This window comes from Glossina fuscipes, unplaced genomic scaffold (genome assembly GCF_014805625.2).
Source record: "Glossina fuscipes isolate IAEA_lab_2018 unplaced genomic scaffold, Yale_Gfus_2 42, whole genome shotgun sequence".
NCBI lineage: Eukaryota > Metazoa > Arthropoda > Insecta > Diptera > Glossinidae > Glossina > Glossina fuscipes.
In genome coordinates this window covers 1,721,556-1,742,398 of record NW_023998426.1, presented here as the reverse complement: position 1 = coordinate 1,742,398, position 20,843 = coordinate 1,721,556, and the positions used below count along the sequence as shown (strand labels likewise).

Sequence of the window (20,843 nt, the reverse complement as noted above, 5' to 3'; positions counted from 1 at the left end):
TTTTTTTTTTTTATTTAGACTTTTCAGAATTGATTTTGTAACTTGTAGAAGATTGGCATAGTTTTTCGCATGTATATGTAGAATGAGGATAAGCAGACATGTTGTTGACAACACGGGCTGGATAAAGAAGAAGAATTGTTGATAACAAACAAGTAAAAGAAAAAAAGAAGGCACGCGGTTGACAGTTGACAAGATCGGTTGTACAAAACTGAGGCCGACTCAGTTGAAGCGGTTACGTTGTGTGCAACACTAAGTATCTTTCAATCTAACCTCCTTATACTAAGCACAATCAGTGATAGATTAGTGACCATATGTTGTTGTCAAACAACAAAACAACATCGGTGTTTGTTGTTATCTTTAAGCGCTTTTTGGTATTCTGGACACTTACGCATAAGTGTGAAGACTTCAAAAAATATGACGTCTTTCGCAGGTAGCTGACCATTTTTATTCCATAGAATCGAGTAGTAGTCTAATGGTGTTAGGAGAAAATTTTCAAAAATTGGAAGAAAATATAAAAGAAAAGTGCATAGAATGTAGAAGAAACCAAATAACTGCTAGACTTTTACGCAGACAATAAATAAGCAAAGGTATAACTATATAAAACTTTTGTTTTTTCTATTAATTTATTATTTACTAATCAACAGAATCGTTCGAATTGAGATAAGTTTTATTATATTAAATTAATTTACCGTAAATTTGTACCTTTTACATCATCAGCATTACATCATCATGATCATCTTTTATATTTGATTTTATGATTTACGTAAGTTAACAACTCTGTTTTAGCGCAAAAGCTGATATTGGAGCGTTTCGCTGTCACTTTGCTTCAGAATACGAAATTTGATACAAAGTGTGATAGAGACGTTGACAAGCAAGCACAAGAACAAATTTTATGACATTTAAACGATAACGGCGCTGAAAGGGTGTTGTAAATCATACCTTTGGTTATCATTAGTGCATACATGTCTAACACCGAAGACTGGGCGTATATTTAGTTGGTTTTGCAAAACGAAACTACGGAGACGTGATCATGTATATATAGGTCTTTTAGGTCCTTATTCGTTTATTTATTTGCATTTAAAGTTATAATGTCATTTTTTAACTTACGTTCAATTGTGCGTCACTTGTGGCACAAGACTATGTTAAGTATGTGCGAATATATGCAACATCCAGAAGAATGCGAGATAAATCCATCTTTTATTATACTAATCGATTCAGAATCACTTTCTAAGTCGATCTAAACCTGTCTGTCCACCAATGCATGCTTGTGTTCAAGCTGCAGGTCGGCACTTTTGAGATATTTTGATGAAATTTGGCACACAGACGCGCTTTGCCCCAACGGACGGAAGCAATTGAAAATGGTTCGGATCGGCCCACTTTTTCAACCGCACACCTTATAACACTCTCTTCTGAAAAATCATTAATCATAAGTAATTTCATACAAAAATAAGAATTCTGTTAGGCAATGTGATGTAGAGTATTTTATGGCGGCCTGGCCCGCTTATAATGTTTTTATTTGTTTTAACAAATATTGTACTTTGATATACATACATGTTGTTTGGCTATTTTTTGTGCTTGCATTACAATGACATCTTCCGTTAGGCTAGAAATAATTCTTACACTTAATTGTCCAATTTAATAATGAATAAAAAAGCTCAGCTAATTTTGGAAGTTTGAAGGAAATGCTTCGATACACTTGTAATTAATTATAAGCATTTGTCTTTGGTGTGCTTGCATATTCATATATAGATACACTTTTTATTCTTTGATCCGCGATTACCTAAGAATTATTTAATGCCTTTCTGCGATAATTCTGTCGCCCGTCTTCTTCGTGGCCGATCGATTAAGCGCTGGGCTAGGCTAGGCTAGGAAAACAGAAACTTTTGTCTTGCATGGACGCATTAACTTCTTGCCGTCATTATGACAATTCTTAAGGCACAGAACATCCATCTCGGTAAAACCCGGTAGGGCCTTACTATAGATCTCCGGATCCTGCAGAAACTTATCCAGCGCGTAATCTCTTCTTTTTGCTTTTAGCTCTTGATTAACAATTGAAAGGATGTCCGCTGTAAATGAACACGTAGCGAAGATCGGACAGAATTGGTTAGATGTAGGCTTGTCTTTATCTCTCCCTTGAAATAAAAAAAGAGGGAAAATGCAGTGAAAAACATCGGCTCAGTTTATATGTTCTTTTTCAATTATTTTTTTTTTTCAAAACCGACCCTTATTTTTAACCAATTTCCTCCCACCGCGCTAAAGGAGATGTGATTGGCAAAGATGCGGTCATGAAGTAGAACTAGATGTTGCTCAGTTACTTCATCCCCAACTGTTTTTCGAATTTATTTTTGTTTACGGTTTTTTAGGATTCACGTTCATCCGGATAGATATTTCTAGGTGACCGATGGCACAATGAGTGTGAAAAAGTACACTAAGCGCCCCGAGTCCGGGTTGGAGAGAGATATATGGACGCATTCCTTCTTTTGGTGAGCAAGAGGTCTAACGTAAGTTCAAGACAGTCTCCAGATTTCATTGCGCGATAGCTTATATATTTTCCCCGACATCCGATTTGAACTCTCTCTGATTTCTATTAACTCCTTCGTCAAAAAACAGGGCCGAGGATCTTTTTACCAGTTTTCAGAAATTAAAAATAAAAACTTGCGGTTGAAAATATTTTATATAATGTGTTTGTAATTGTTGAAGGCATAAATTGCCCAGTAAAAAAAAAAGAAACGAATAAAGTAAATAGCAAGAAAAGGAGATGAGGACAGGCCGTATCTACATAGGCGTACCTTTGCTGATATGCGCATTCATTCACTCAAGTAAATAATCTCTTAAGTAAAGTTCTGGTTTTTGTTTTTGTTTTTATCTTTTTTTTTTTTTTTTTTCCCCTTTAGAACAATATTTTCTTAAATTATGTTGACTTTCTTTTAAAGTTAAATAAAATAAAAGGAATGATAGCAAGACAAACAAGCAAGCAAACAGCTGATATAAGGAACATAATGCAAACTTCTCGTTAAGTTAATTTGAAGATACAACGTAAAGATATAGGCCTACACGCTTACACGCTTACACACTTGCACACTTATTGCATTCAAATGTGAGCTGACTTTATATAGGCGCACAAAATTGAGAAGAGTTTCTTCTACTGTTTTAAAGCCTTTCTTTAGATTGCAAATAAATTCAAAATAAGTTTTTTTTTCATTTATTTTTGCTTTTATTTTTATTTTTTTTATTTATTTATTTTTTTTAATTTATTTAATTGCGGAGAGACTTTAATCTCTCTTCTTTTCTCTTTTAGGATTGTTCGGTTGGTTCTCTGCGTTTAGCGATTACCTAAACAACAAACAAAAGTCATCGTTTAGTGTAGTGGTGTAGTAGTAGTATCTCTTGCTTTACTTGCTTCTTTTTTCTTCTTTTATTTTTGTTGTTCGTTGTTTTTGTTGTCAGAAGACCATTTGGAATTTTTTTTTTTTTATTTCGTTTTTTTTTTTTTTTGTTTTAATGTTACGATTTTTAAGTTAGTTAGTCTCCTTCAATGCTTGAAGCCGGTTGTGCGGCATTAATATAACGCGAGCGATTTGTGTTTGTTATACGGTTCACTCTGAGTGATTGTTGCGAAGCAAGAAGAAAAATTACAGAAAATTCAGAAAACGAAAAAAGAAAAATTGCTTCTATTTTTTTTTCGGTCAACTGCTTTCAATTTAAGTCTGAACGACAATTTAAGGTGGTCTCAGTGGTGCGTAATACTTTGGAATCTGAAAATTAAAAAAAAAAATAAAAATTTTTTTTTCGATTTGTTTTCAAAAGTCGAAGAAAATAATCATTGATTGTGTGCATAAATACTAATTATTGTAATAGCATAGAGAAGAAAAAGAACAAGAACATTATCGACTAACTATTGTTTTAGTTTACGATTAAAGTTTTTGGGATTTTTCTTCACTTTTCCCTATGCCTGCGCGTTATTAAATGCAGACAAAGAAAACAAAAAAAAAAAAAAAAGGCGCATGTTTTTCGTGATATACAATTTAAAACTCTTGCTTATAATATAGAGTTTATTATTATTATTATTATTATCGATTCTTTAGCAAATATTTTTAAATTATTATAAAAAAGGAAAAAAAATAGGTCGTCTTCATATATAGCTGAAAAAGAGTTAACCTATAAAACCAACAGGAGCTTATACGTGTTGTAGTCTGCATGGAAGGAAGTTTTAATTTTTTCATTTTTCATTTTATTTATTCATTCATTTTTGTTGTTGTTGTATATTGTATGTTTTTTTATTTTTTTTTTATTTTTGATATGTATGTATGTATACATATACCTTGAGATTGTTGTATGCTTTCTTGTTCGACGCCTACGCGCCTGCGCAAATTTTATTTTTATTACTTTTATTGATCGTGAAGAGTTAAATCTTTCCTTCTTTCCTTCCTTGTGTTTATAAATTCTATGCGATATATGTTGTTTTTTATTAAGTGCTTATAAAGTATATTCCTGCAATATTCAGTGTCTTGAAGTAAGTCGTGGTGTGTTTTGCTGTACTTCAACAAATGAAACGTGATCATGTTGTAAAAAATTATTAAAAAAAAAAAGAAAAAAAAAGTCTTTATAAATTATATATAGAAAAAAAAAAAAAAAAAAAAAAAAAATAAATAAAATAAATGTTAATGAAAACAATAAAGAGAGAAAGCTTTAGATTATTGTATATAAAAGCAGGCATCCGTGAAAGTAAGTTAAAATTCTTTCTTTCTATCTATACCTACATATAAATTATTGTAAGCAATTACTTAATTTTTAACTTAGCCTTGATTCGGTCTAAACCAATTAAAGTTTAATGTCCACATCTTTGAAAGAATTGTTCACATTAACTTATAAAAATCATAGCTATAATAAATAATATCTTAGTTTTTATGTCGATACTTACTTACTTACTTTACTTATTGTACGTATTCTGACTATAACACGCAAATAGGTATTTTTATGTCCATTACTTTAGAATCTGGTTGGTCGTGTTGTCATTGTTTACAGTATCCATAAGGAAGCCTCAACCACTTTTACTATTGATCAGCATTCTATTTAATGTTTGTCGTAACAGTGGCTACAATGCGCAAGTGGACAGAAAAATTGGTGCTATGTTTATTTTTCAATTCTATGCCAAAGAAATTGTAGAAGATAGCTTCCAGGAAAGTTCACCCATGGTTTTTACATGCGCTGATATTGGTTAAAATTAATTCCGAAGCTGCCTCATGAACTAGTTCTTACAGTGAGAAGTTGAAGGCTTTTGTTTTTTTTTGGCGGCATATTTATGTGAAAATATTCTTGATCTATATCAGATTCTGAAGCGATCTGTCGATGTGTCCGTTTGTGTTCGGGGAAGAGATTGCACGCTGCTCAATATTGAAATTAATCCATATCGGTCTTAGAACATATCCACAATGGTATTTAACGTGTGACCAAAAAAAGGAAATGCTGCTTCAAACAAAAATATGAGCTCTTCCCTCTTTACTTATGGACTGTGAAAATGAGAAAAATTAGCCATGCTCACCGAGGCCCAAAGTACCAATCCTCTTCTTCTTCTTCTTGTTTTATGAAAATGTTTGAAACGTTCTGAAAGAAATTTCAGAGAGCCTGTTAAGTATTTTTGTGTCGATAGTCATTCTCAATTAATTATACATCGATCAGTCCATCTGTCCGTCTGCGTTAAATATTCTCTTGATGACAAAAATTCGGTTATCGTCTTTAAATTTGGCAAAAACATTGAAAGTTTTCGCATACTTGCTATCATTGCAAATAAAATCGATCAAAGGAAAAGTTTACAGTGCAACATAAATTAAGAACAACTTTATGTTTAAAAGCCAACAACAATTTTTTTTGTCCCATATGAATATAAGCTATTACAGAGACAAGTTATGCTGCAGTACCTATATAAAAAAGAAGAATAAGACTTGCTTCGCAATAGCATAACAAAAAAGTAAAAGCATTGAAATTTAGTTATGTTGTTTTTTTTAAATTTTCCATTTGGAAAATTATAGTTGGGCAAGGATGACTATTAAACACCCTACACTACATCACCTTGTAACTATTCGCTCGTTTTGGTGATAATACCCCACAAATTATGCATTATTTTCATGTTAAAGCATGCTTTTCATCAGAGTTCGCCTATTGGAAGGGTGTTCAAAGCTTCGCATGACGTGATTCAAATTTAGCAAACTTAGTTGATGTCCTAAAGGTTTTATGAGATTTTACTTGTTTACGCCATAAAAACTAAAAATTCGACTTTCTCGCCAGATGCTAGAGATAGGATCCTACAAATAGATCCATATGTTAAAAAATTTGCCGAATCAGTTTTCATGTCCAGTTTCTATTATGGTCAAATTTCCATCATAAAATACTAACAATTAGTCCTATACGGGACGAGCCTCAGAAAAAAAAGATTGATTTTCATTGTCAAAATTACTATTGAGAATTAGATCTTTTTAATATATATAGATCCATTTTTGAGGTAGAAACGGTTATATGGGAATGGGTTCAAAATTTAAATTTTTCAGGAGAAATTTAGTGTCTGTTACACATGACATTTAACAGGCTTTCAATATTATACGGGAATCCCGGTATAAAGCACGTCAGCGTATGAAGTTTTATTAAAGTATCTCCAAACTTGACGGCCTTTAGGCTAAACGCAAAACAAGCAAGATGGACAGACAGGCTTAGACCAGAATGATTCAGTGGGCAAGTGATACTGAATCGTTGATTATAACAAAACGGTGGGCCCTCCTGGGCGTTACATAAGCTCAAACAAATTTATTATCCTATACCGCAAGTCGCGGAGTGTATAAAAAGAAACAAAGTAATTTTAAATATGCCTTCTATCGAACTTTTATCATAGTACAGGATAGCCCGGCTTTGGAAAATTGCTTTGAAAGTAAATGTATTTACCGATAATTACCTCATTTCCTTCATCGCTATCATTAAAATGTTCAAGACTTTCCAAAATTGTTCGTTCACTCTTTTTTTAATCTATAATATAAAATCGAAAACGTTTCAACTTTCTTAAGAATTTAGATTCAATACCTAATGCTTAAAATGAAAGTGTATTTTAAGTAAGTTTTTCTATTAATTTTTTTTTTTTTTTTTTTTTACTTTCTACAAATTTTTGTTTCTGTGTTTTCTGAATTGACTTCTTTTTTGTATCATATGCTCGCTAAGCTGTGTGTCTGTCTGTCCACTAAAATTTTTGTATCTAGAATATTTACATTTATGTGTACGTAAGTAATTTACTTATTCAGCTCACATGCACTTTAATTGTTGACAAACGAAAAATTTGGGTTAAAGTAAATAAAAAGCAAAAAGAAATTATTGTTGTTGGCTTAGATCGAATCTTTCCACAACTACTATTAATGCTCTATGATATGTAGTATATGCTAACAGCATTACCATAAATTAATAAAAGACGACAATATAAGCGCGACTTGACCTGTAAGGATAGACATTCAGTTCCATAATTGAAATGTAACTTACGTAACTTTACTGTTCAGCTTAAGTTACAGATTTTTAATATTTATTTTAATTTACATATACTGTTGGGCATATCTTATAAAGTGTTATGTGAGACCTTAAAGGTTAGTTTACTCATTAGAATTTTTTCAAACTGTAAGTCAAACTCACTTAGGTGAGGGTAATAAGATTTCGTTTAATGCTATGCAGGACACTTTGAGTTAATTATCTTCTTATAAATACATAGCTAGATAAACGAACACACAACCATAACTATATTGGTTAAATTTTTCAAGCTATATGATCAGCAGTGTACGGTGCATCATTGGTTGCATTGTAATTTTGAAGATTTAAAGCTGTGGGATAAACTTAATAGACTTATTGGCGTGAATATAATCAAAGTTTTTCTTTTTGTTTTTTTTTTTTTTTGTAAACATAACAATAAATTCAGAACAATTGCAGAAATTTATGTAAATGGCTGTGTATCCGATATGTTGGCTCATGTAAGCAATTTGGTTTACTATTGTTGCTGTTCTTGCTGTTGTTTCTTTTTTTTTTTTTTTTCTTTTTTCAGAACAGGTTATGGGTAAAAGCGTTGCTTGCTTATATGTGTTTAAAATTTCTAAAATTGATCTCGTTAGATATTATTTCGTTTTAATAATACAAAAAAAAAAACTCTTTTATTATAACAAATAAAAGTCAGAACACTTATTATATATATCGAAAAATTATCCACTGAGAAAAAGTTGTTTTGGAAGGAAACTTATACTTTTCGTAAATTTAAACAAATCTGTTCCATGATAAAGTTTTTTATTATTATTATTATTCTTATAAATTTAGCCAGAGGATAAATTCTAAGATTAAAGCCGTAAAGCACTAGCATCTAAGGCTTTCGGCTTTATTAAAAACTCTATTGCACTTCAGATTTGAACCCACGACCACTGAGTTGTTAGTTGAGACTTTTGTTTGCTCGGCCACTCAGGCGGACATAAAGTTTTTTAGAAAACTTAGGAAACTATTTGTTCTAAATTTCCAATTCATATTTTGTAGAGTGTCTGTTCTGAAGGAGAACTCAGAAATTTATTAAAATAACACTTTCCAGCCGTACTATGAAGCTACGGTTGTCTGCGTGGGAAAAGCACATTCCTCAGTGTGCAACTTTCTTTCAAACATGCATAACATTTGGATAAATAGAAGCCTAATGATCGCAATGTGCCTCACAACAGGATGATTTTTGTCTCGAAAGATCCGAACAATGCAGAGATATTTATACTCTGTTTTAGAAAAATCTGTTCGATAGCCTGAGTATAAAAAGCTTCTTATTTTCCTTTGACCAGACATGTATGAAAGGGTAAATATACATTGCCGAAGTACTTAATCTTCGCTTTAGAAAGATCTATTAGGGGGCATTGAACATCTGTTCATCTGCATCTTGAAATTTGGAAGCCGAGAACAACCGTTTGGCAAGTTTCTTGGTCGCTATGAGTAGTTCTTCTAAATAGCCGGACACAAAAAAACCTTATATAGGCTCCGTATTGCTTGGAGGAGAGGTAATGGCCTCTACTCAGGGCGTTTGTCTGGTGATTTTGGATTGTTATAGCCCCCTAAACAATGGGAATTATCTGCATTGGGCTGGTTAACGCTCGTTACTTAAACCGTTTGTCGCCCAGCCCCGTGGAGTAATACAAACTGTGCAAGCTTCTACGTTTAATTTTCGAGACTTTTTACCTTAGATCGATGCAAGCCTTTTGAGTGGCTTTCACTTTCCAGGCAATTGCTTTAATCAGGCGAAGAGGAATTTTAATGTACACTTTGCCGTTTTTTCAACCAGGAGACATGTGAAGTTATAGCTAATTTAATTCGGACGAATGTAAACCTTTAGGGGATTATTAACAAGATGTGTTGTACGTGATCTGCTCACTTCAATTCTTGTTTTATTGGCAACTTATAACCGTGTAGGCCAAGCTCGACGTGCGTAATGAAGTGTGCGCTTGTCTGTGTTTGCAATTCCCCGGCTCTTAGCCATACTGTCGGCAGGTGCAAGTTGAGGCCAAATACCGCCTCTGCAGACCATTGTTATCATAGCAGACATAAAAAAACTTAAATCTTTGGCAGATTTACTGTTCAGAGAATTCTTGTGGGAAATATTTGTACTATGAAAAACAATAACTTCACCATATTTCAAATATATGTATAAATAGAATAGAAAAGAGCCGAATATGCAAAATATGTACAAAGATGAAATGAATGTAAATAAAAAGAAGAAGAAAAACGGTGAAATTAAATAAAGAAAAGGCTCCAAAAGTAATGCCTAAATAGCAAGAAATTTTTATATGTTACTTTAAAAAAATGAAGCGCTTACCGCAAGCACCAATTAAAAATTCAAAATACTTAAAAGTGCAAAGTGAAGAAATATTTTCCTAACATTTTTGGCTAATTACCTTAGGTAATTGTCTATCCAATGCAGTTAAAATGGTTAACACATTCATATCTCTTTTTTCTTTTTTTTTTTTTTTTGTTTCTTTTTAATGAAGACGTATAATCATAAAATAACGTGGAATCTATCATAGCAGATGTGAAGCTTTCCTCTACAGAGATGGTGGGGAATTTCACTTAAATAAGGTCATGATCCAATACCAAGAATATCATTTCTGCTATAAAAATAGTGGACTTCATTTTTCTGTCATTCACTGCAGAAGTCTTCTATCCAGAATACCAAGCTTACTATGATTGATTTTTTGCCCAAATCATATAAAGGGTCTCTCATGAAAAGCAACCACTTGCTAACTTTGGCCACGTTAGTTGATGCTTTCCTCCATTCTCCAGTATGGATAATTTTCAATCCATTGTAACGAAAATGAACAAAATGTCTCTATTAAGCGAAGTGCTGTAGGCTGTCCAACGTCGAGCGTTGACCGATTATTTATTTGTTTTTATGTAGCAAATGTGATTGTCATGACATCTATCTATATCTCTTGTTAAAAATCCGTGTAGTTACGAGCCAAATGATCTCGTCTTTTGCTCAGTGTTCCGTTAAAGCGCTAGTTTTAAAATAACTTAAATATAAGTGGAAACAAATAGTAGTCCATGGCTAATAACTAAATACTAATTATGCAAATAACTACTTTTCGAAGTGAGGGTTTATATGGCAAGCGATCAAAAAAGTGGTCCGATCCAACCCATTTTAGATAGCGTTTGTCTTTGGATCAAACCGCGTCGCGTAAAAATAGCGTCCTGTATGTTTAACACAAGAAATCGGGACGGACCGACGGACAAACAAGTTTCGATCGATTCAGAAATTGATTTTAAATCGGCCGGTATAACAAAAGGTGTCTTTATTTGAAGTCCTTTCGCACAAAATATACCCCTTTGCCACCTCTCTCTCACTCTCCCTCCCTCTCACTCCCTCTCTCCCACTGTCTTTCTCCGTCCTCTTTATATGATTTTATCAAATCTTTGACATCCATTTCTGGTTTTTTTTTTTTTTTTACCCTCTTATGATGAACTTAAACGCAAAAACATTACTTAAGAAAAGTGAATAACTTTAGGTTAACATTTGGAAATAATTTTGAAACATTTTTGGTTTCTTTATTGTTAATAATCTGGGAATTTAATTAAATATATATCTGAGCGAAATTTATTGTTTTTTTATTTTTTATAGCATTTTATATATCTCATGAATATTTACGAAAAAAAAAAACATTTTTTTGTAAAAATTTTTTATAGTTTTTAAATTCAGCGTTGGGCGAACTGAAAAGAGCGCGGAACGAGACGAGCATAAACAAAATTACAAAAGTATTTTCTTTTTTCATTAATCAGCCGCGCGATGTATTCAAAAGTTCGTGTAACTTTTATATAAAACAAACAACAACATACTGTTGCACAAACAATTCAAAAGAAAAACAAAAAAAAAAAAAAAAAAAAAAAACTTTATGTAAAACAATAACGAACCCGTGACTAAAGCAAAAACAAAAAAAAAAAAACATCTGAAACCAAAACAAAACTTCTAGCAACTTCTACATGTTAATGATGAAGCAAAGCTATTAAAAAGAAAAAAAAAAAGGAAAAAAGTTAAATGAACAAAACAGTTGCATAAAGTCAGTGTAAACGGAACCTTAACATAACTCCACTAACAGCGAATGAAAAACATGTTAATTAATCACCAAGATTGTAACATCCAGAAATATCGATTCGATATTGCGCATAAGTGATTTGCGAACCGTACACTTCGTACCCCTTTTTCAATGCTATCTGCTGTTTGTTGCCTTCCGAGGAGGGTGGTGATATCATTCTTCTTCTAAGTATTGCGGCTACATTTTGTAGCATCAAAATGGTTATGTCTTTCCCTATGCTATGTTCAATTAAGGTTTGCATTTGTATAATCAGCACTCATACGCGGCAATCATCTGTCTTTCACTATACCGTAGCGACCATTTAAATGATGTTGTATTTAGAATTTGATTGCATCCTTTCTTCTTGCTTCTTTTGAAGGAGAACTTCTCCTATCCTAACGAAAACCCATGCGTAAGAATCGCACTGTAGGCTCGGCTTCCTATTGCCAACCAAAGTAAACCTATTTTTTCATTTTCCCGTAACGCTGCAGCAACGTTACTTTAGCTCTTTATTAGCGTATTTTAGGTACGAACGATGAATCGAATTTGGAAAATTTATTGATTATAAGGCTTATTTGAAGTCGAACAACGCTGACTTGACTTATTTTTCTTGACCTTATGTAAGCGTAGATTTATATGTACACTTAGTTAGCTGAGTTGTCTTTTCGCCTGCCTAACTGCTAGATGTTGGAGCCTGCTGCTGTCGGTAATTTGTTTTTTCTCCAATTACTCGTATCGCCATAATGTTGAACAGGTGCTTAGAAAATCTAAAAATATTTTCTGGTTTTTCTTTAACTTTTCGTTTAGTTAATGCGGTCAGAAATTCACTTTCTTTTTTCGCATTTTACTTTAATACAAAAATTTTTCGAATACAATTTTTTTATTTTTTTTTTTTTTTATTTCTTCTTTTCATATAATTGAATTTTTTTTATTTTTCATCTTTATAGGCAATGTAAGGGGAAGTTCTTTTTTATTTAACATTCTAAAAATATTCAATTCTAAGCATAACTAAGATGCGTTGGCTGCATGCGTATGTGGCAAAAAAAAAATATTTGCATGCTTTTCTTAATGAATTTTCCTTTAATTGCTGTTGACATAGACATCAACTTCATAGATCAACACAGATGGTTTGTTTTGAAAATTTTGTAGCTTAAGTGCAAGCAATTCTTTCTTCACTAAACAATTTCTTAAATAAACTTTGCTTTCATCTTATTTTCGACATTCGACGCCTGATTGCGATGAACTGATCATATGCTTTACTATCCCATACATTGTTCATTGCTGGTCACTACATTCTTTCTTCACTTTCGGAGAGCGTACGGATCTGCGTCGAAAAAAGTGCTTATGGTTTGAGGTTATCCACGTATCGATTTAATTTTTGACTTTTTGATGAGAACGAAAGTGTCAGTCAAGCAGGTTGTGTGCCAATCATCAAGACACCAACGGCAACTGAGGGGGAAGAATGCGAACGAATACGAATGCATTGCGGCAGCTTGTCTTTTAATGCGTTTGACCTAAACGCATCAATCGCTTCGTTACTGATTGCCAGCGATTGTGTTAGATACTGTCAGCCTACAACTCCGTGTTTTTGAGAACCGTCCATAGATCTTCGGCGCTAAAATCGCTATTCTTTAAGCAATGAAATCTTTTTTAAGCCTCAGCCAAAGATTACTTTGTACTGAATCTCAAGTGCGGTAGAGTTTTTAATAAAAGCCGATAGCCTTAGATGTTAGTGCTTTTAAGAGTTTAGTCTTAGAATTTATTTCTCTGGCGAAATTAATAGTAATAATAATAATAATATTGAAGCAAAAAATGAAAACCTTCTGTAAATGATGAGAATTTAGTTATAGAGTGCCGCGGTCCACCGCAAAATACCCCATGTCATCCTCTAGCTACTCGTATAACGAATTTTGAAAATAAAACGCCACATGGGAAGTGATCGGAAATGTGGTCCCACCAGGACCGTCGTTCAATGTCGTTTGTCCTTGGGCGAAAACATATCCTTGTAGCAAATTGCACTAAAATATTTTAAAAATTGCGACTTGTCGATTGATCGCAAGAGAGCAAGACAGATAGGCGGACAGATAAGGTTAGCATCACTTCCCGAATCGATCGGTATCTTAAAAGGTAGATTCAACTTAAGTGCTTCTGGCTGTTGTATACCTCCGCACATTTGTATAACAAGTGATGTAGTAATAAAACTACTTCGTTGCCATTTAAGTTGAACGTACATGTAATCAAAAGGAAAAATTTTTTTAAATATTCATAAGAATTTAAAATTTTTAGCACTAACTTGAAGAGCAATTAGGTGTACTATCTTCTTCCTGAGATGTTAAGTTTTCTGTTTAGGCCGAAGAATATATGAATGAATGGAAACGATTGAACTTGAGTTTAGTTTTTTCATTCCACACCTCCGTTCCCCACGAGATGTGTGCGATGACATGAATTGAAACGTGTGAGACAAACTAAGCGACGAAATGCACTGCAATCGCAAGGACAATCTTTCAACGACAAAAAAAAAGGATGTGTGAAAAAAATTTTTGATGTCCAGCTGAAGATCGAAAAACCAAATTTTTTTAACCTCAATTTTTTTTTTAAGACTAAACATATTTCCACTAAATCTCTACTTTATCTTTTAAAAAAGAAGAACCTATAGGCTTGATTGCTGATTGCTAATATTCGCTACACTTGTTTAGTCCCAGAATTTACTTCTTTTGGACTAAATAATGTAACACAAATCCGTCTTCTGCGATTTAGATTTCCTGAACTCCCTTTGAAATTAAGTTTGTACCACGAAATTATGTCATTTAGGATACTATAGGTTTTATCTACAATTCTTACGAGATGTATGGATAAACGATTTGCAGGAAATTGTATGTTACAACGATTTAATTCTCGTCCTGGTCTTGTCCATTCGAGGGTTGCGATTTATCTCTGTTGGCCCGACTCTCGCGACTTTCCAAACTTTTTGACTTCTTTTTCGTCTAACTTTGCCCTCCCAATTATCATTATCTGAGTTCATTGTGACATTTTTAATCCGTTTTTCTGCTAAATTTTTGCTAAATGCTGCATGACACATATAACGCACCATGGATATGTACTTCGTTCTCCCTTTTCTTAGAAAGTCTTCCATATCACCGTTATTCTAAAAAAAAAGACCAAAGAAAAATAGATAAGCTTTCACACTCTACGATATTGGATGAGTTTTTCTATTTTCAGAATAAAAGTGGACAGTGTTGTAATCTATCAGCAATAAGCCAAAACAAAACGGTGTTTTTTTTTCATAGGTATGTGGGCGTTGTAGGCGCGTTCTTTATCAGGTTTTGCAATTTTTACGATAGAGAGAAGGTTTACCGTAGATGCCACAAAGTCGGGGAGACGTACACATGGAGTGATGAACAGACGTACATGCTTAGATGCATTCCGATTTCGAAACTGTACAAGAATTTACAAACATTATGGGGCTTTTGAAGCCGTCATCCGCGCGTTATAGAGATATTAAAAAAAAAATAGGTTTTTGTACACTATAATAGTGGGTAGGCGTTACCGATATTCTCGATTTTTGCACAGCCACTACAGCATTACCCATAGAAAACACATATAAATTTTTATAAAAAATGTATCTCTTATAGCTTGTGAGAAATGATCAAAGAAACAACTTTTCCATCCTTTTTATGTGGTACCCTAGGTCTGTACTTTAATCGATTTGGCCCATTTTCAATTCCAGCCCGCGTACAAAGTTGCTCCTCCATTTTTATGGCAAGGGAATGCAACAAGTATTACACAGACGGACAGAAGGACAGACGGACATCCCTTACTCGATTCACCATTTGATGCTGATCAACAAAATATGTGTTTTGTGTTGTCTCTGAGGCTTTCTTCTGAGAGTTGCGAACGTTTTGACAAAATGAATATACCTCTCATCCTTCGCTGTTGGATATAAAAACACTTTCCCATATAATTTATCGAATCTGATGTCAAATATTTTTCCTTTTGACAAATTTTTGTTTTTCAACGTAAATTAATTAAAAAACCTTCTAGAACAAATTTCATCTCATTATTCATGTCTTATTTTGATGCAAATCGAATTGAATTTTATCGTTTCGGAAAGTGTTTATAATTGACTCCCTTTGTTATTAAATGTAAAAAAAAAAAAAACATTGTAGTCAATTAAAATTCCTTAGGAAGTTAACATTTAGCTCCCGACCATTAGGTAAACTGTGTTCATAAAAATGACATCATTTTGTAACTTTTTTTTCCTCAACGACAAACAATTAAGCATGATATAGAAAGGAGGTTACACGGGACCGGTCATCTTAAATGTTGGAAAAAATCGATTGTCCACTTTATCGAGCTTAGCGGACAATTGGCCCGTATTCTGTTTTCATTCGACTGTTTGGATATTTGAACTGCATTCTCAAGTGAAAATCCAGTCATTATTTTGCTTAATTAAAATTTGGCTAAAAGTAAAAAAGAATAATTTTCATATTGACGTTAGTTCTAATACCCTGTACCATGTCTGGCGTATGGGTATATTAAGTTTGTGCGGATGTCTGCAATACCCAGAATAACTCGAAATAGATTCACTTTTTGTTTTACCGATCGATTTTTTACACCGATTTAAGCGTGTCTGTCCGTCTGTCTATGCTGCGTTCGGCCTACATCTCGCAATTTCAGAGATATTTTGATGAAATTTGATACACTGGTTTTGGCCTAAGAACGAACTCTATTGAAGGTGGTTCCGATCGGATTGCTTTTTCAACCATACCTCCTATAACTCTCTATTTAAAAAAGTCGTTAGATCAATAACTGTAGGGTGGCTCGCCACAACTTTTTTTACTCAGTAAACACTGCACAATCGATACTAACCATTTCGCTTATAGCCGGAATATTTTATGCTTATAGATCCTTTAGGTAGGGTAGGTCCTGGAGACTCGGATTCTATTATTCTCTTATCATCCTATAACGTTTGCAAATAATTGATGTTCACGTAATTGAGTACAAATGTTGCTGAAAAATTTCTATTATTCTATGATTTTGAGAAGTTGTAACCTCAGCAGAAAATATAATAAATTTTCGAAAATGAAAAAATTTCAAATTTCGGAATAAAAGTACAGTTTTTAGCTGAACATTTTTTCGAAGGTTTTTCAATTCCATTTTCGTTGAATATGTATAAACAGTGTTTCTAGCACATATATAGTCTACCTGCTAGAAAACTGAATACGAAAAAGCGATTTAAGAAGCTTGCAGCTGAAAATTATATTTATTCTAAAAATGATAAACTCCAAGTTTTCTTACGTAAGTAAATAAATGAAAGAAATACCCTTAGAAGGACTTTGGCAAATTTGTGTCCGACTGTCTAGCAATTTCGAAACCCCATTATCCATGTGATAATATTAGAAAATAAGCGACCGTTATAGTCGCAAAAGAATTCAAAAGCTTTTTCTCTTTTTCTTCTTAGGAATAATAGGAAATTTTGATCTAATTCAGGTTTAGAAAAAAGATATCCTTGATATTCGATATAGTTGCGCAATTTAACTTGAATATTGGGCTTAATTTTTGGTCTCAGTATTATATCATTATCTGTCCATCCGTCCTTGTCGGAATTCCTCATCAAATTTTATCAGTATGAGTGTAATTTTCCCGGCAAACGAGATTCAGTATTTTCACAATATGAACAATACATATTTTAGTTGCCATGCGGTGGTAATAATTTGACAAACTTAAAATTTAATTTAAAAAAAAAAATATTTCTAAAAAAAATACTTAAAAATATTTTCCTTTTTTTTGTTCTCTTTTCAGGTTGGTTTCTTATAAATAATTTTTCAACAACTACGCATTTTCCTTATTGATACACACACAAAAAAAAAAAAAGGGAAGAAGAGGAAGAAAACAACTTATTCCCCATAAATTTGTCAACGCCCTTTCAAAACTGCTACGATATTTATATGTAAATGTTTTCTGATTGTCAATATTAAAACTTTTTCTACAATTAATTTGAAAACTATAGTCAAACCATTTTATAAAACTTTTTCAAAAATTTATTGCATTAAAAAAGAAACTAAAATTGAATTTTATGCTTTAAATAAAAGGAAACGTCTGTTTTGTAACGTATTAAGAAACGAGAAAAAATAATTTTCTGTTGAAAATTTAAAAAAAAAAGATAACAAAACATAATGCGGTCATTATGACTTCGCTGACTATGAATATGGTATTCTTCAAGGATCTACGAACTCGCCTTAAAGGATATATTCATGTATGTACGGTTTTGGTTTTCCTTTCCTTTTCTATTTTCTTTATAAGAAATCAATTTTTTATTATTTAATTAATTTAGCAAATTTTATGTCAGTCTGAGTTGTGAATTCATCTACTACACTTCACCATTAACCATTTACCTATATTTATAATTAATGTAATGGGTAATCCTGAAAAAACTGGCTCCGTATATATTAGTGGCCGCTTTATCAGCTTGGAAAGCACACGAGCAGATTTTTTTGTTTGCTCTCAAATTAACAAATGTTCGAAAATGGCGTTTTACAACACGTCCATACAGTTGCCAACTTTTCCTTTTCAAATTATATCCCGTGATTAGGTTTCTTGTACTTTGGGGAAAGGAAACGCAGTTTAAGATCGACTGCAAACAACTTTTTTCTTTCTTAATAAATTATTTTAAGGAGCCAAAGGAACTTAAAAATTTGCCCTTCTTCAAATGATTACTAAGCTGTTAGCTGTGAACATTCAGAACAAAGGTGATGGTTGGGCAGCAGAAAGCGACTGAATTGGGGTCGATTTTTTGCCCGAATATCATACTTATTTGATGATTGCCTATTATAGTCAATGAGAACTTTGAATGTCGAAATTGTTAGATCGACCGCGTTCTAGCTTCTTGCTTTCGATTTTTACTCTACTTATGAAAAATTTACACATTACAAGCTAACAATCGGACATCTTATGAAAAAAATATGAATCGGTCTGTCGTTATCATAACGGATAAGAAGGTTATTGTAACTTAGGTCGACAAAATTATGATCCGAATAGCGAGCAATGCTCAGGAATAGAGCTTCCTTGTGTAACCTGAATTTATGGGTATATTTTGGAATGAATTATTTTGTTCGACAAGGTACTATGTAGTATTCGAAAGAAAACAATTATTGGCTATGGTCTTTGATTAACGAAGCTCTTAATAAAAAAAAAAAAAAAAAAAAACCTATATATAGATAGCAAAGAAGGACCTCAACCAAGGCACTTTTACTTGTAAGCATTCCTGCCCTAGGCTTAGCATTACTCTTACATAATATGTTTATTAGCTAAGGGTGTGAAGTTATGTTTAAATCTAAACTAGCAAAGAAACAAACTAAAATTTTTTCTGTAAAGCCGATAACGGAATTCTGTTAAACGAAGTCTCGGAGGGATTTAACTCAAAATACAAGTAATATAGAAATTTTCGAGAACTTTTTTGCAAATTATTGCAAACAAAACATGACTTTATATAAATTACTTAATATTCGAAACCAAAACTTTTTTACACTATGCCATAAAGCGAAAGTTTGCGGAGCTACTGTGGCCAAACCATGTCCCTTGTAAAAAAATGAAACGAGCACAGAGTGAATCCTCTATTAATAGCCTTTCCAACGGTGTGCGGGTTGTATTAAGTTTTGCCCCAAAAATTTTTTTATAGGACTTTGAAAATTTCCCCACTTAAGATGGTATAGGCTAAGATATGAGCAAAGCTTGAAAGGCCACTATGGCCAAACCTGGTCTTTCTATCTTCAACAACTTCTCTTTTCGCTTTTCTTACCGCTTTTTCAATTTTTTATTTCACTACTTTCAAGGTAACATTTTTTGTTTTTTTTTTATTTAAATTTGTTAAAAATTGTATTTTGAAACCTATGGGTGACACTTATTAAAAAAATATATATATATATATATATCGAATGCGTGCTTGTTTGCAAAGGTGTTAAAAAACTGTGATAAGTTATTGTTAACCCAGGCACATTTCATTAGCACTTCAATCGCCATCCGAAAGTGTAGAAATCAATCATTAACCCGCCATAAAAAGAACCTTGAAAATAAACTTTGAATGTTGTTTGGTTGTTGTTTGAGACGTTAATACCTTATTTGGCATATAATTGTGTGTACTCTACGACTTATCGCTTACTTTTGAGAAAAGCGATAAAACTAAATAACGCTTAAAATTATATCAAAAATTCTCGTCGGCCGGTTTTGTGTCAATTTATTAAAATGCTATAATATGTTGTTTAAAAATCGTACATATATATGTATTTAGGTATACGTAGATATCTATATATATATATATATATATATGTGTGGTTATATTGGGGATGGACAAAATTATGAGTGTACATTATGCAAGACAGTATCATCTTGTTGCATGTTGACAACGGAGTTTCCTTGTAAATAATACGATAACTACTTATTGCACAATTTAAGTGCCAAGCCTTTTAGGTTATATTTCAGTTACGCTTTGTTTTATGGCGGTTATAATATGCAATCGGTGAAATGCATGGTCTGTCGCACTTCGAAAGATGGCAAATAGTTGGTGCTGAACGTGCGACAGTATCCGCGGTAATGACGACATATTCAAAATATGGTAAAACATTATCGGCGAAGAGAAATAAATAGTGGGGTGAAACCCAAAGTTATCTGGCAGAGATCAACGAAAATGAAAAAGGATTGTGGGGCAGCCAATAATAAAACCGACGAAAAAGTGACAGCGCCACAAAGCTAACATCGGCGGAAGAACTAGGGCTGAGAAATTGCTTACAACGGAAATCAAAGAAAGAGGTAAAAGTGGTGTCCTCTCCACCATCACAAAAGACATGAATACTTCATGATTGGCAGTAGGTGGCATGCTTTGATGAATCACTGTCCACATTGTCTCCTAAAAAAGCAAGGTTTTTTTTGATGAAGACGCCCCAAAAGTATGTTACGACTCGAATTTTCTGCATGGGCGAAGTTCGATTACGATTCCATTCATACAGTGGCCGGATTACTACGAACAATTATCGCGACACCTTCAGTGATGTTTTTACTATCGCTAGCATATTGTTGCCAGGCACTGGCACCTTCCCGACCGAATTCCTTGTACCCACCACCGTTAATCCAAAAAAAAAAGAAGAAAAAAAAAGAAGAAAACTATCACTCATCTGGGTGGGTGTGGCTGATTTTTTCCACTTTTATGGAGTAAAAAGAAAAATTTTTATCATGTATCTGTGTAAT

General features: G+C 33.0%; 1 protein-coding gene and 1 long non-coding RNA gene across 3 annotated transcripts in view; one reads left to right on the top strand and one right to left on the bottom strand.

Moving 5' to 3' along the window:
* LOC119637045 (serine/threonine-protein kinase N) overlaps positions 1 to 20,843 on the top strand; it is a 128,201-nt gene that overhangs the window by 28,771 nt on the left and 78,587 nt on the right. Inside the window, exon 1 of one of the 2 annotated variants that reach the window (XM_038032840.1) lies at positions 17,693 to 17,859. The exons of the other annotated variant lie outside the window; for it this stretch is intronic. Coding sequence (XP_037888768.1) covers positions 17,791 to 17,859 — 69 coding nt within the window. The 5' untranslated portion in view covers positions 17,693 to 17,790. Of the gene's footprint in view, positions 1 to 17,692; positions 17,860 to 20,843 lie in introns of those variants that run through there. 2 annotated transcript variants of the gene reach the window in all.
* Positions 4,919 to 16,198, bottom strand: LOC119637047. Its single transcript, XR_005247208.1, has 2 exons — positions 14,445 to 16,198; positions 4,919 to 5,604 (listed from the first exon to the last, which is right to left on the bottom strand). It is a non-coding gene; the product is annotated as an uncharacterized LOC119637047 (long non-coding RNA).